General features: G+C 49.2%; 1 protein-coding gene across 1 annotated transcript in view; it reads left to right on the top strand.

Moving 5' to 3' along the window:
* LOC138255404 (dedicator of cytokinesis protein 2-like) overlaps nt 1-16918 on the top strand; it is a 1984107-nt gene that overhangs the window by 1942178 nt on the left and 25011 nt on the right. The window contains exons 47-49 of the mRNA XM_069205837.1: nt 3262-3345; nt 10996-11133; nt 14426-14538. Of these exons, the coding sequence (XP_069061938.1) occupies nt 3262-3345; nt 10996-11133; nt 14426-14538 (335 nt within the window). The remainder of the gene's footprint in view (nt 1-3261; nt 3346-10995; nt 11134-14425; nt 14539-16918) is intronic.

The following is a 16918-nucleotide window of genomic DNA, read 5'->3' as shown; positions in this document are numbered from 1 at the left end:
CTCTGCCTTGACCACCAGGTGTCTGCGTGCCACCCTTCATCAACGGTTTTGTGGCTTCACCCCTTCCGTGACTTATGTGTGTTTGCGTGGCACTCCACATCAAGGCCCACCCCGCGCCTTGAGACCCTCACGGGTGAGTAGCCACGCATTACAAAAACTGAATGATTGATTGATTGACGGTTCCATGGATTCAACCCTTCCTTGACTTATGGGTGTTTGCGTGGCACCCCACATCGAGGGTTCCACGGCTTCACCCCTCCCTTGATTTATGGGTGTTTGCGTGGCACCCCACATCAAGGGTTCCATGGCTTCAACCCTTCCTTGACTTATGGGTGTTTGCGTGGCACCCCACATCAAGGGTTCCACGGCTTCACTCGTTCCTTGACTTATGGGTGTTTGCGTGGCACCCCACATCAAGGGTTCCATCGCTTCACCGCTTCCTTGACTTATGGGTGTTTGCGTGGCACCTCACATCAAGGTTTCCATGGCCGCACCCCACATCAAGGGTTCCATGGCTTCACACCTTCCTTGACTTATGGGTGTTTGCGTGGACTCCACATCAAGGGTTCCATGGCTATAACCCTTCCTTGACTTATGGGTCTTTGTGTGGCACCCCACATCAAGGGTTCCATGGCTTCACCCCTTCCTTGACTTATCGGTGTTTGCGTGGCACCCAACATCGAGGGTTCCATGGCTTCAACCCTTCTTTGACTTATGGGTGTTTGCGTGGCACCCCACATTGAGGGTTCCGTGGCTTCAACCCTTCCTTGACTTATCGGTATTTGCGTGGGACCCCACATCGAGGGTTCCGTGGCTTAAACCCTTCCTTGACTTATGGGTGCTTGCGTGGCACCCCACATCGAGGGTTCCATGGCTTCAACCCTACCTTGACTTATGGGTGTTTGCGTGGCACCCCACATCGAGGGTTCCATGGCTTCACCCCTTCCTTGACTTATGGGTGTTTGCGTGGCACCCCACATCGAGGGTTCCATGGCTTCACCCCTTCCTTGACTTATGGGTGTTTGCGTGGCACCCCACATCGAGGCTTTCATGGCTTCATCCCTTCCTTGACTTATGGGTGTTTGCGTGGCACCCCACATCGAGGCTTCCATGGCTTCACCCCTTTCTTGACATATGGGTGTTTGCGTGGCACCCCACATCGAGGGTTCCAAGGCTTAACCCCTTCCTTGACCTATGGGCGTTTGCGTGGCACCCCACATCAAGGGTTCCACAGCTTCACCCCGTCCTTGACTTATGGGTGTTTGCGTGGCATCCCACATCAAGGGTTCCATGGCTTCACCCCTTCTCTGACTTATCGTTGTTTGCGTGGCACCCCACATCAAGGGTTCCACGGCTTCACCCCTTCCTTATCTTATGGGCGTTTGTGTGGCACCCCACATCAAGGGTTCCATGGCTTCAACCCTTCCTTGACTTATGGGCATTTGCGTGGCACCCCACATCAAGGCTTCCATGGCTTCACCCCTTCTTTGGCTTATCGGTGTTTGCGTGGCACCCCACATCAAGGGTTCCATGGCTTCACCCCTTCATTGACTTATGGGTGTTTGCGTGGCACCCCACATCAAGGCTTCCATGGATTCACCCTTTCGTTGACTACCAGGTGTCTGCGTGGCACCCCACATCAGGGTCCATGTTTTTACCCTTCCTTTGCTTCCAGGTGTCTGCATGGTACCCCACATCAAGGGTCCCATGACTTCACCCCTTCCTTGACTACCAGTTGTCTGCGTGGCACCCCACATCAGGGTCCATGACTTTACCCCTTCCTTTGCTACCAGGTGTCTGCGTGGCACCCCACATCAGGGCTTCTATGGCTTCACCCTTCCTTGATTCCAGCTCTTGGGCAATCACAGGAGTTCAGTGGGCATGCTAAGGATGAAAGGTTGGGGAAAAACACTGACATCTCCATCCCAGTGTAGCTGTTTAATTTTTATTCTATGTTAACATATTACTGCAATATTGTGTTTTGGTTTATATTCCTGTGGGCTTCACCTAGCACACAAACCATGGCGAGAAGATGTGAGCTGAAAACCGGTCTTGAGCACATGAGTAAAAAATAAAATATAGGCCTCTTTGGTAGCCCTATACCAGATGTGCCTGTGTCCCTGCCCGCCCCACATGGATAGCGAGGGACGGTTACAGGTTGCAATAAAGGGAGAAGATGCAGGTATCACAACAACCCCAAGTTCAGGCAAGTACAAAAACACAGAGGTCAGGGTGCCCTGCATCACTGCTGGGGCAGCTCATGGCAGTGGAGTTGACCCCTGTGCCAGCCTAGTTATGTTCTCACCAATCAATGTTTTCCACCACTCAGATCTGATCTCCACTTCAGTTTTGTTTGTAATTTGTTAATGTAGTGTGTGGCATTAGCTGTTTGCCAACTATGAGCTTGAGGTGCTTTTGAGACATGTACAGTTAGTAATTCATTGTACAAAGAATTGATTAGTGAATGACTGACTTTTTGCTGAATGACTTTTTAAACACACAGTAAAAACATTTAGCAAAAAAGGATTTGTGTCTTGTCTTCCAGGACGTGAACTTTAGAGTTTGCCCACTCACTTAGACATTCAAGGAGGGGGGAGTCAGAAACAGGAAGGGGTTCACTCCGCTTCCTACTGTTATACCAGACATATCAAGGAGAAAAAATAGTAACAAGCCCCTCAGCCGCTAGTTTCTATCAATGGTATGTATACGATCTCCATTGATGTTCCAATAGTGGATTGTTTCATCATCGGATCTTGCCTCCACTAGGAGGAAGAGTTTCTGGGTATAGAAATGTGTTGGGATCTGTAAGGGTTGATTATAATTACCTCCTATCCCAAGAGGATGCTCCTGTAATAAAACTGGGATGGGTTAAGGTTGCAAAAAGTTGGATGTGCTAGAGACAATTCATAAATCCTTCGCATCTCCCAGCAAGGTCTACGTGTTTCAGCCATCTTACCCCTAGATAGGTCATACGCTTTCTTCAGGACCTCCGGATACCACATTACTCAGACATTCCATGTCCACATGCACTCACAAGTGTTCCACTCAGTTCCTCAGCTAGGGCTTCTCTAACTGAGGGTATCCAGTGATGGAGGTTGTGTTCACATCAGTGAGCACAGAGATAGAGGAAGTTGCTTCAGCATCAATACAATACTGCTTGGAGCCCCTCCCCCGCTTAGAGTCCATGTCTGTGTATGTGGAGGAATGTGTGTGGAGTTCACTGACTACTTCTCAGCTTGATGTGTTCTTCTTGTGTTTCAGGCCTTTTTCCATGACAAGTACATGAATGCTCACCCTGAAGCCCACGAGAGTATCCTACAGCTCAAGGACCTCATTGCCTGGCAGGTGAGTACCTGGTCCCCTATCCCATGGTATCATCAGCTCACCGCTTGCCCTACAACTTCTGATGGAGGGATGACAGGCGACAAGGGGATCCCGCAAAAGGAAGGACTGTCCATCATGTGCAGAGGATCGGAAGAGAGATTACTCCATAATAGTCAGTTTTAGACGAAATGCAAGGGCACAGACAAAGATTGACTTTTGGAGAAGACCAAGGGCCTTATTTAGAGTGAGGAGCACTGTTTGTACTCCGTCAGCATGACAGAGTAAAATACTCTGTCACCTTGATGGAGTATTTTACCCTCAGTATTTATAAATGCCCACTGGCCCTGGGAACATCTCTAGGCATTGGTAGGAACCGCCATCATGGCGGTGCCTGTCGATGTGCTAAACGTTTGATGGGCACCACTGTCAAATTGTCAGACATCTGGCAAACTTTTTACATGTTTTTTTTCTCTCCTAAAAACAATCTGCCAAAGCAGGAGTTTGTTTTTGAAAAATCTAAAACCAGTGAGCTTGCCCCACAACATGAGAGTTGGCTACCATGGTGTGGGTTCATTAAAATTTTTAACGTTTTTACTGTCCGATATGGCCAGGTTTCACCCCACGGTAAAGGATTGTGAAAACTGGCCATTTGATCGCCCACTCTAAATCAGGCAGATGATTGGAACATGAATACTCCGACAGCCTGTACTCTGTCGGGTTATCGGAGCACTATCTGGGTGATGGGATACAGAAGGGCCAACTGCCCGTAAATCGGGCAGGAAGACCGATGGTTTGGTTAAGTACTTGATCCGCCGAACCCTAAATCAGGCTGTAAGGGTCCTATATTAGCCCCTAAATCAGGTCCAATAAAATAGAGGAGTCTGATATGTGACTCTTAGACGTTCTGGACACATGGGGCTTTACAAGGAGGGACCATTGACAGTCAGAGAATTGAGGAGGCCAAGAGGTGGAGAAGAGGTGGTCTGTGGCTTATTGTCCTGCATGTCACAACAACATACCTATCTAAGGTACTTCTGCTGAGTTTCGAGAGGATGCTAGGGAGGGAAAGTGAGCGAGGGAGCAAAAACGGTAGAGCGCAAGACACAGGAGCTGGAGAGGCTGCGTCCTTGCATCACGCTTGCCATGGTGAGCATGAGAAAGTGTGCCTCTAGATCCAAATGGAGGCTCTCTGAACATATATATGGTACTTGAAGTAACCAATAAAAATGTATTGTTCATTGCAATATCTCTTGGATTCATTTCAATAATCCAACCCGACTCTACACTGGTAATGACGTAGAGGTGAACCTGGCGTGTGTCTACTACACGCACCAACGCCCACTGTGGTGCCTTTTTGTGGTGTGTGATTCCTGGTTTGCGTCATCTGTTCCTCAGAAGTGTAGATGTTTGTCACAAGTCAAAGATGGGTGCATGCACATCCTTATTCCTTCAGCCAAGTATGTATGTCACCCTCCTTGATGTGGCTCCCCCTCATTTTACTCCAACACTAACAACTTGGGTCCCAGTGGTGCAGGCGGATAAACACCTGAGGAGACATACACCAAAGCCTTGGGCTTGCGCAGTCAGAAGCGATTTATCTTCCGTCTCATGCTTTGTGTTGGCTCGGCCACACGGACATAATCTTCCACTTTAAATGTAGGTAAATCTTATATATTTGGAAAACTTAAAACCTGTTTAATGTGTCAATTCCTTCTAAAAAAAGTGTGTTGATTATGAGATATTGTTTTCACTCCACCTTGCAGAAGGCAGGAGTCTATTGATTCTTTTTTTACAAGGCTCAAACAACAAATCCGTCACTATGAGCTTGAGAAGTACAATTGTGATGAAGCTTTAGACGTCTTCAGAAACATTTACAAAAACAGGCAAACTAAATATTCTGTCAATGGCCAGGGCCTCTCGCACACAGTGCTTAATTTGAGCTGCTGGCCTCCGGTGTGCAGACCCAGAACTTAATTGTCAAGACTGGTGCTTATGATAGTCTCCCACATGGTGGCGCTGTTAGTCTAATTTAGAGGCAAGCACAATAACAATTATTTATCAATTCTATATACCCTACTTTCCAAGCCATTCTTATAGCTTTGGGCTCCTGGAATAGTCCTAATTGTCGCACCTGTAGGAGTGTGATAGAGGTAGTGTTCCTAGTGTCATTGGCAGCCCTGGCAGGGGCAGTGGGTGGTGCACGCTTCAGCGGCCTCCTGACAAGGGCCCTGCCACTTATTGTTTTACAAACTAAGCACTGCTCGCACAGATGAATTTCCCTCTCACCACTCTGCTCTGAAGTTGACGAATCTGTGTGGCACTTCAAAGAAAGTCCAGAAGGTCAGTCTGCAAAGTGCATATGTTGCAGGTGCGGACTTCACCTCCAACACTCTGTAGTCGGCCGAGCCAGAGCTGGACCGGCCTATCTGGCGGCCGGGCAGTGCTCAATGGGCTGCTCTGACAGATCAGTGTATGGGCTGCTGTTTTAGAGTGTTTGTGGGCCTGGTTTATGGCCAGGTGGACAGTTTTTACTGTTGTTTTCCTTGATATTACTGCAGAGATTGCTTGCTGCAATGCATGCAGCCTCCCCCACCTTGCAAAATACCCACACAGCGTGCCTTCAGAAGTTCAAAACTAGCCTGATTTGGGAATGTGGGCCACTTCTTTAGCCATCTGGTTTGCTAACGGCGGATCGTTTTTATTTTGCTGTCCAAGCCAATTTGTTGCCGCAATCCGACCCTGTGCTCAGTTATTGTAAGCAGATGGCATGGATGTGAAACAATTGTCCACTTCCAGAACATCTCAGTGCAGTGAAGTCCACACTGCCAAGTTACCCAGGTCCTTGTGTGACGGGCTGTACCCATCTAGGTTTTTGCCTTTGAATTCTGGGACTTGTAGTCCTGTTTTATAATGGAATAAATGTCTTAAACTGCCCAGACATTAAGAGCAGATTCTCGAGAGGCTAAGACCATGTCTAGATCTAGGTACTTGGTCCGTGAAGTTGTTGTCAGGCCCAGGTCTTCGTCCTGACCATCCTCCAGAGACTGCGAAAGATCGCAGACAGCACAGTCCGGCGTAAGAGGAAAAGATAAGGGGTGGAAGATAAGTGGTCTGGGGGAGAGACAGTTTGTGGGGGACAAAAAAGTACATGGCCTTAACACCAGAGAAAAGGATCAGACGAGAGATGGGTGTAGTTGTGGGAGAAGCTAGATTTTTCTTAGAACACTGTGATTATACTCTCTTTGGGACAAAAGGTAACTTTCAGTTCTTTGAAGCAAGAATTTGTAGGAATTACAAAGAGCTTGGAGAATCTAGGCACCCAGGCGGTGTTAGTTATCAGCAGCATATCAGGCCTCATTTGAAAGATCTCAACCACAGACAGCTTTAGCTTCAGTTCTGATTGGATGAGTTGTATCCTTCCACCGCATTCTTCCAAGGACTCTTTTTATTTTATTTTATATTCAGCGCTTCATGAGAGAGCATATGATTCCTTCCTCAATCCCTGTGTCCCTTTCTTTTAATTTATTTGCCCCCTGTGCTCTTTGCCCCACTCCCCGTGATTAAATTAAAAAGGTTTTTATGAGTGCCAGGCAGCTGAAAACTCCTACCAGACCTCTCAATCAATGGGTTTTTTTATGTTTCTCCCTCCTTCCAGGCTCCTTCCATTCATCTCTCACCTACTTCTCGTTGCTCTGTGCCCAACGTCCCACTATGTGAAAATGGTTATAAAAAAGATATCATGAGTGACAGGCAACTGAGGAGTACTGGCAGGCCCCTCAGTCAATTGTTCATTTTATTATATTCTCCCACTACCCATGATGCTCGTGCCCCCATATGCCACTTCTTGAGGTTTAATTAGAGATGGGCGAGGCTCTGAAAGCTCGAGCCAGGCTCAAGGCTGAAGTGTTGCTCTGGCTCAGCTCGAGGTCCTTTGGAACCTCGAGCCTATAATGAGCCGAGCTTTCATGTGGCGTCTGCCTGTCACCCTCCTTGCAGCCTGGAAGTGACCTTACCACCAGAGCTGCCGATTTCGAAACAGGGGAACCTGGTTCAAGTTTCAGCGTTGGCTCAACATCCCATGTTTCTGGGCAAGACGCTTGGGGGCAGATTTGAGAGCCCCTAGTGCCTCCTTGCCCCACATTAGCGTCATTTTTATCGACACTAATGAAGCCCAACGAGGGCAAACTCGCTGCACCAAATTTACAAAGTGACGCAATGCATGCATTGCACCACTTTGTAACCCTTTGCACTGCATTTCGCCTGCGCCAGGCATAGTGTATGCAAAGGGGATGTTCCTCCGTTAGGGGGGCTGAAAAAATGCCCCAATTTTTTTTAAAGATTTCTTTGCGTCATTTTGTTTGACACTTTTAACGCCTGCTCAGAGCAGGCGTTAAAAGGAGGCACACCATTGTTATAATGGGCCTCAATGGACTTTGCAGGATTAGCGTCAACATTTTTTACGCTAATGCTTCAAAGCTCTGAACTAAGTTATAAATTTGACGCTAGTGCCCTTATCTACTTCCATAGTGTGCCGTATCTCAGATACGGCGCACACATGGTGGCTTAGGTGGACGCTAGGGGGGCGCAAGGAAAGTGGCGCTACACTTCAATGCCACTTTTCTTAAATCAGGCCCTTAACATCCCCATGAGTATAAAGCAAGGAGTGTGGCCTAACGCAATGTAACTCGTGCTTGCGTGAAGCGCTCCAATACCTTTGGGTCGAGTTCACGCTAAATAAAAACTGCAGAAAAAAATCACAAAGCGTTAAAAACAAACCCTTAACATAGGGAAAGACAAATAGATACCTGTTTACAGGTTGATTTGCACAAAGTGATACCAGAAAACATAGATAAATCGTGGCTTCCCCGCTTAAATTATGTGATTTTAGGCAAATATTTTATTTCACCACAGCTCTTTTTTCTTCATCGTCACATATGAAAGCACTTTGAAATATGTGAGGTTGGAATACCACTTGTACAAAAATCTATTGTACTTGATTTAATTGACTTTATTGTTGCTTCATAATAATCTGGGCCACCTACAGGATTTACATGACAATGGTCTTTCCTCTTAGGCCCAAATTTAAGGATGGCCTTGCGTCATCTAACACCACATTAGCGTCATTTTTCTGATGCTAATGTGGCGTTAGATTGCCAAAAATGATGTGTCATATCTACAAAGTGGCGCAATGCATGCATTGCTCCACTTTGCGACCTTTTGCGCCATATTAAGCATGTACCATGCATGATGTATGCAAAGGGGGGCGTTCTGGCGCTAGGAGGCTCGCAAAAATGGCGCAATGAAATCTACAAGGTTTCATTGGGCAATTTTTGGCGTCAATTTCGACGCCTGCTAAAAGCAGCCGTTAAACAAATGCACCCATTGGAATCAGTGGTCCTCTTTACAATTTGCTACCCTAGCGCCAGAATTTTTGACGCCAGGGGAGCAAAGTGCCACAATAGCATCAAAACTTTTGACGCTATTGTTCCTAATACCGCCACAGTGCGCCGTTTCATAAATACGGCGCACACATGGTGGCGTTAGGGTAGCGCAGGGGGGGCGCAAGAAAAGTAGGCCCTTCTGAGTGCAGAACTTTAATGAGAGTAAATCTTTACACGTTAAAGAAATGCACTTCTTGACTGTGGGAGCGACTTTATCGTGTTTCATGTGATGTTTGCTGTGTGATTTACATAGCAAACATGTTCATGGCTCGGCTCGTGCGCGGGATCCAAGATCCGAGCCAGACCCATGGCTCGGCTCTGGCCGGGCTCTCCCTGTAAATTGGTTGGTTCGCCCACCTCTAGATCTAGTTAAAGTTACATATATTTGCAAGAGGGCTTTGCAGCTTCAAGCTGCTGCTGGACAGCTCTGTCTGTTGTTTTCGGGTTGCGAGCACTTGTTTCTTTTTTTCCGGTTTCATTTCCCTTCCTCACATGGCTCTCTGCAGTTTTAGGACAGTTCAGTGGAAAGGGCCTCCTGCGTCATGACGCACGCGCACTCACCTGTCGTGACAGACACGACTCATGTATCGTCCGCGTGCACTCATGCACAGCACCTGCATCACGACGAAGGAGTGCACATTTCTGCCCATCTTGAAGTGAGTGACATGCACGTGCCTTGACGCGTGTGCACACGTGCGACAGGAAAAAAAGCACTGGCCAAGCCAATGGATCGGCCTTTTGGAGCAGTGACCTATAGGAATTTGCAATGCTTGTTTTATTTACTTTCTGAAACTGTGATCCAGCGACTGCAGGGAATGAGTTCCAGCGGTAACACTGAGAGATGCACAGAAACAGTTGGAAGGTGTTTGTAAAACTGTCATCAGCCGGTCCTTTTCTTCAGTTCCACATTGTTGGTGTCTCTGCATGACGGAAATGCGGTGCAGTACTGCCCTCTGGTGGAGCAGGTGATACATCACGACCTGGGTCGTTCTGCTGAGAACATACCCAGGCCCAGATTCTGAAACCTGTCACCAAACGCACCAGCAGGCAATGTTCTGTGACAGGGAGGGAGCAGGAGACCACCATATTCACATAGATATGTCTCTCGCCTCCCCTCTCCCTAGCACCCGTGCTGATTTCAGCTGCCGTGCACCAGGCACACACATTAGCGCCATGGTGCTAGGGTGTGTGCGTGAGTCTAGCATAAATGCGTCTAGCTAGACAACTGAAAATGCTTCCCCCACTTTGTAAGTGTGCGGTACAGCGCAGCACACATGCACAGTCGGAAAAGCACAGAGAAATTAAAACATGTCTCGGATACATTCTACTTCGCCACCATCACGAGAGGGGATGCATTTATTTATTTATTTGTTTATAGAGCACACGATTACCGGAAGGTGCCCTAGCGCCAAGAACAAAGCATCTCTGCTCTGCAGATTATTGAAATAAGTATATTTTAAGAAGCTGGTGGAGTTTCACAGTGTTGGATTCAGAAACAATCTCAATGGGAGGATTGTTCCATGCCAGAGGTGCTACGAAAAGCTCGTCCACCAAGTCTTGACATGCAATATTTGGGCACAATTGCCTGAATGGAAGAGCCATAATGTAGCAGTCTGGGGGAACTGTGTCTTTTGAATGTGGAGTAAATGTATTTTGTGTGGTGTGCAGGGGTAGGATGTGTCCACCATGGTGAGGGATGATGCATTGAGGGAGAGAAGGTGTCCACCCTCACTGAAGATGATGTATTGAGGGATATGAAGTGTCCACCATCTCCGGATGCAATTCTTTAAGGAGTGGGATGCGTCCGTCAACGTGGGAGATGATGAATAAAGCGGTAAGATATGTGCACTGTCTCTCTTGACCATCCCTGGAGGCAGTGAAGATGTCTCCACCATCATCAGAGGTAATGAATCAAGGGGTAGGATGTCTACCCCATCGCTGTAGGTTGTCTCGAATATCCCTAGAGGCAATATATCCAAGGCTAGGGTATTTCCACCATCACTGGAGGTGATACATCGATGGGTAGGATGACTCCACCATCAATGGAGGCGATGCTTCAAGAGGTAGGATGACTCCGCCATCGCAGGAGATAATGCATTAAGGGGTAGGATGTCTCCACTGTCCTAGGAAATGATGCATTGAGGAGTAGAATGTCTCCACTATCCCTGGCAGCAATATATCAATGGGCAACATGCCCTCTACGTGACCAGTGTGCCATTGTGTCTGGTAGATCCCGCTCCTGGCAGAGGGCGTACGACTCCATGGGAAGAAGGTGACCGATGACCTCCGACCTTTCCATGAGCGCATGGAGGAGTGTTTCCACCAATTGAAGGCCAAGGTGGAGAGCCAGTATGGAGTGCGAGAGATGGTAAGAACCCGGGGATGAGGCTGATGGTGCTTCTCCCTTCACCACTTTGGGCCTTGTTCCTTCTTCAACACTCTGACCCTGGTCTCCTCATTCTCTGATCTGGATGTCAGTCCAGTTCTTCATGGTTCTTTCCTTTTTCCTCTCCTTCGGTGGTCTGACCCAGCTCTCCTCTTTCACTGCTCTGACTCTAGTCTCCTCTTTCAACACTCTGATGCCTTTCTTCTCCTTCACCACTCTGCAGTCCTATTCGCCACTTTGACCTCTTTAACCCCAGTCTACTACTTTACCACTCTTACCCCAGTCTCCGCTTTCAATTCTCTGACCACTGTCTGCGTCTGCACATTTCTACCCAGTCTCCTACTTCATAGCTCTGACTCTCGTCTCCTCTATCATCCCTCTGACCACAGTCTCTTCCTTTACTCTCCTCCTTCTCTTCTCTAACCTACCTCCACCTTCAGCTCTCTGACCTGTCTTTTCCTTCACTGCTGTGACACCAAATTCAGCCATCACATTCCAGTCTCCTTCAAAGCTCTGATCCTTGTCTTGTCATTCACCACTCTGACCCCAGTCTTCTTCTTCACTGCTCTGATGCCGTTCTCCACCATCACCCCTCTGACCATAGTATGTTTTGTCACTACTCTGCCCTGATTTCCTTCACCACTCTGACACCAGTCTCCTCATTCACTGCTCTGACTCCAGTTGCCTCCTTCACTGTTCTGACCTGTCTCAGCCTCCATCAGATTGACGTCTTCACTTTCACAACACTTTTTTCACTGCTCTGACTTTCTTCATCACTAATCCAACCTCATTCTCCTCCTTCACTGCTCTGACCCGTCTTATCCTTCACTGCTCTGACCTCATATTCCCTCTTTACTGCTCTGACCCCAGTCTTCTGTTTCACTGCTCTGAAACCAGTCTTCGCCTTCACTGCTCTGACCCCAGTCTTCTCCTTCACTGCTCTGACCCCAGTCTTCTCCTTCACTGCTCGGACCCCAGTCTTCTCCTTCACTACTCTGACCCCAGTCTTCTTTTTCCCTGCTCTGACATCAGAGGTTCCCTTTACTGTTGTGACCCCAATCTCCTGCTTCACTGCTCTGACCCCAGTCTTCTCCTTCACTGCTCGGACCCCAGTCTTCTCCTTCACTGCTTGGACCCCAGTCTCCTGCTTTACCTCTCTGATCCCAGTCTTCTCTTTCACTGCTCTGACCCCAGTGTTCTCCTTCACTGCTCTGACCCCAGTCTTCTATTTCACTGCTCTGAAACCAGTCTTCGCCTTCACTGCTCTGACCCCAGTCTTCTCCTTCACTGCTCGGACCCCAGTCTTCTCCTTCACAGCTCGGACCCCAGTCTTCTCCTTCACTGCTCTGACCCCAGTCTTCTCCTTCACTGCTCTGATCCCAGTCTTCCCCTTCACTGATTCAACCCAGTTTTTTTAATGACATCTGTCTCCTTTTTCAGTGCTCTGACTATGGTCTACTCCTCAATTCCTCCAATCCTAATCTACTTCACCATGCATTCCTGGTCTCCACCTTCATGTCTCTGCCACCAATCTCCTCTTTCACCGCACAAACCCGTCTGCTCCTTCACCACTGTAACTCTGGTCTCCACCATCATTGCTCCGACTCCTGTCTCCTACTTATCTCCAGTCTCTTCTGTCACTTCTCCAACCCTGGTGTCTTCCTTCACAGCTCGACTTAGACTCCTCCTAGATGGCTCTGACTCCAGTCAACTCCTTCACCACTCAACACCGGTATCAACCTTCACCTCTCTGTCCCCCAGTCTCCTGCTTCACTGCTCAACCCCAGTATCCTCCTTCACCACTCTGACCCCAGTCTCCTCCTTCTCCGCTCTGACCCTTGTCTCCTTCACCACTCTGACCTCAGTCTACTCCTTCTCCGCTCTGACCCTGGTCTCCTTCACCACTCTGACCCCAGTCTCCTCCTTCTCCGCTCTGACCCTTGTCTCCTTCACCACTCTGACCCCAGTCTCCTCCTTCTCCGCTCTGACCCTTGTCTCCTTCACCACTCTGACCCTTGTCTACTTCCTCACCATTCTGACCCAAGTCTCCTCCTTCACCGCTCTGACCCTTGTCTCATCCTTCACCGCTCTGACCCTTGTCTCCTCCTTCACCACTCTGACCCTTGTCTCCTCCTTCACCACTCTGACCCTTGTCTCCTCCTTCACCGCTCTGACCCTTGTCTCCTCCTTCTCTGTTCTGACTCTTGTCTCCTTCACCACTCTGACCCTTGTCTCCTCCTTCTCCACTCTGACCCTTGTCTCTTCCTTCACCACTCTGACCCTTGTCTCCTCCTTCTCCACTCTGACCCTTGTCTCTTCCTTCACCGCTCTGACCCTTGTCTCCTCCTTCACTGCTCTGACCCTTGTCTCCTCCTTCACCACTCTGACCCTTGTGTCCTCCTTCAACGCTCTGACCCTTGTCTCCTCCTTCACCACTCTGACCCTTGTCTCCTCCTCCACCACTCTGACCCTTGTCTCTTCCTTCACCACTCTGACCCTGGTCTCCTCCTCCACCACTCTGACCCTGGTCTCCTCCTTCACCACTCTGACCCTGGTCTCCTCCTTCACCACTCTGACCCTTATCTCCTCCTCCACCACTCTGACCCTGGTCTCCTCCTTCACCACTCTGACCCTTGTCTCCTCCTCCACCAATCTGACCCTTGTCTCTTCCTTCACCACTCTGACCCTGGTCTCCTCCTCCACCACTCTGACCCTGGTCTCCTCCTTCACCACTCTGACCCTAGTCTCTTCCTTCACCACTCTGACCCTGGTCTCCTCCTCCACCACTCTGACCCTGGTCTCCTCCTTCACCACTCTGACCCTGGTCTCCTCCTCCACCACTCTGACCCTTATCTCCTCCTTCAATGCTCTTGTCCCTTTCCCATCCTTCGCCTCTCTCCTCTGGCTAGTTTGGTCACCTAGGGCTTGTATTGAGAATTCCATCTACTATTTAAGTACAAGGTCATTACAATGTCACAAAACACTTTTCTGCTACCTGGCAAATTGTCAACCACCTTCTCACCTAACTACAACTAGAGTCTGATCCCAAAACTCCCGAAGCAGAAAGTATTTGAATGTTAATATCAAAATAACAAAAAAATTGAAAGGTATTGTGGGGAGAAAAAGATGTCTAGTGAAGACGATGATATCATTTTGAAATAAGTCAGAATACAGATGGGAATGTAACCTTTCCGAAGAGGTTCAGGTTGAGATTCACATTCTATCTGTTGCTCAGAAGGTATTGATCCAAACTTTTGTTGCTACTTCCTGACAGCCGTTGCTAGAAGAAAGACGAGGAAGCCGCCCCCGCTCCATGGTCCGCTCCTATCGCCCCGCATCCGTGGCCTCCTCCGGCTCACGCAGCTCCGTGGGATCACAAGCAGACAGGTGGGTTGGCCATTAATGACCATCTCTTACCAGTATTTTGTGGCAGTCAAAAGCTAGAAGAAGCTCTTTAAATAGATTGATGAGAAGCATTTGTGTCTCGTCCACCATGTCAATCTACCTGGAATTGCTGGGAGTCAACATATTTCAGCTACATTTAAAGAAGGGCATCGGTTTTCATGGGGTCTTCAACCACATCACAGTTCTCAACAAGAAATTTTTTCTTGTTTCGTGTGATTCCTGTGCACACTGGCTCTCACTTTTGGTAGACGAGACCTCCTCTCGCCTCATAACAGCGCAAGGAATTGCACCTTGAACATCAAAACATTAAGGGGCTCATTCCGACCCCGGCGGTCAAGGACCACCGGGGCCGGGGATGCGGGAGCACCGCCAACAGGCTGGCGGTGCCCCGCAGGGCATTCTGACCGCAGCGGTTTGGCTGCGGTCAGACCAGGAAAACCGGCGGTCTCCGGCCGGTTTTCCGCTGCCCTGGGAATCCCCCATGGCGGCGCAGCTTGCTGCGCCGCCATGGGGGATTCCGACCCCCTCACCGCCATCCTGTTCCTGGCGGTTCCGACCACCAGGAACAGGATGGCGGTGAGGGGTGTCGTGGGGCCCCCGTAAGAGGGCCCCACTTTGAATTCCAGTGTCTGCTCAGCAGACACTGGAATTCGTGAAGGGTGCAACTGCACCCGTCGCACCTTCCCACTCCGCCGGCTCCATTCGGAGCCGGCTTCCTCGTGGGAAGGGGTTTCCCGCTGGGCTGGCGGGCGGCCTGCTGGCGGTCGCCCGCCAGCCCAGCGGGAAAGCCAGAATGGCCTCCGCGGTCTTTCGACCGCGGAGTGGCCATATGGCGGTTCCCTCCAGGCGGGCGGCTCCCGCCGCCCGCCGGGGTCTGAATGACCCCCTAAATCATAACCTACTTGGTAGATTTTTATATAGTCCAAGTATTGGAGACACTTCTGTTTCAATCTCACTGTAACTAAGGGGAACAGTCTCATCCTCTTACAAAAGCTTAGGACCTGATATAGGGTTTGGCAGACGGGGTTACTCCATCACAGCGGTGACATAAATCCCCTCCGCCGAAATATAAATCCCATAGGAACTAATGGGACTTATATTACTGAAGTTGGGATATCCATCACTGTTGTGACAGAGTAAACCCTCAGGAAAACACTGAATCAGACCCTTCTATATTACAATGAGAGTTGCCGTATTTTGGAAGGCGAGTCTGAGACACCCAAAATCTCAGGACAGGATTTACTGCCTGATTTAGATATTAGCAGATGGTTGCACCTTCACAACAGATATCCCGTCCCCTAAAATCTAAATCCCATAAGACATAATGAGATTTAAATTTCGGGGGATCTGTCACCGATGTGATGGAGTAACCCATCCGCCAATATCTATATCAGGCCCTTGTTATTTAGGACAATTTTAATTTCATTTTATCTTTCATGTACTTTATTTGTATTGCACAGAAAATGCCTGAACAAGCCAAGCTTCTAACCATGATGGAAATAAAAAAAGAAATTAAACAAAAATATGGGGTCAGGAAACATGGGAAACAAGCATTGGCAAGGACCTTCGGTCTGGTGTTCTGGTGTTGGCTGCCAGGCTTTTGGCTTTGTCATTGGTTACTTAGGCGGTCATTTTGACAGCGCCGCCCGCCATGCGGTTACCGCCATATGGCCGCTCCGCGGTCAAAAGACCGCGGCGGCCATTCTGGTTTTCCCGCTGGGCCGGCGGGCGACCGCCAAGAGAGCGCCCGCCGGCCCAGCGGGAAAGGCCCTGCAACAAGGAAGCCGGCTCCGAATGGAGCCGGCGGAGTTGCAGGGGTGCGACGGGTGCAGTTGCACCCATCGCGATTTTCACTGTCTGCTAAGCAGACAGTGAAAATCTTTATGGGGCCCTGTTAGGGGGCCCCACGACACCTGTTCCCGCCATCCTGTTCCTGGCGGTAAAAACCGCCAGAAACAGGATGGCGGGAAGGGGGTCGGAATCTCCATGGCGGCGCTGCTTGCAGCGCCGCCATGGAGATTCAGCCCAGCCAGGGGAAATCCAGCGGGAAACCGCCGGATCCCCTTTTCTGACCGCGGCTTTACCGCCGCGGTCAGAATGGGCTGGGAAGCACCGCCAGCCTGTTGGCGGTGCTTCCGTGGTCCCCGGCCCTGGCGGTCCGGAATGACCCCCTTAGTCTTGTCATGGTTTTTGTGAAACTTTATTGTTGAGGAACTGCTGGGCTCTCATGAATTTATGAAAAAGCAAATTTGGCATTGCATTTTGGCTTTATCAATGCTTGTCTTGTTTTATCATGGTTTTTTATAAAACTTTATTGTTAGTGGAGTTGCTGGCCTCACATCAGTATATTAAAGCAAGTATT

This window comes from Pleurodeles waltl, chromosome 1_1 (genome assembly GCF_031143425.1).
Source record: "Pleurodeles waltl isolate 20211129_DDA chromosome 1_1, aPleWal1.hap1.20221129, whole genome shotgun sequence".
NCBI lineage: Eukaryota > Metazoa > Chordata > Amphibia > Caudata > Salamandridae > Pleurodeles > Pleurodeles waltl.
The sequence above is the reverse complement of the archived record's forward strand: the minus strand, read 5'-3'. Positions and strand labels throughout refer to the sequence as shown.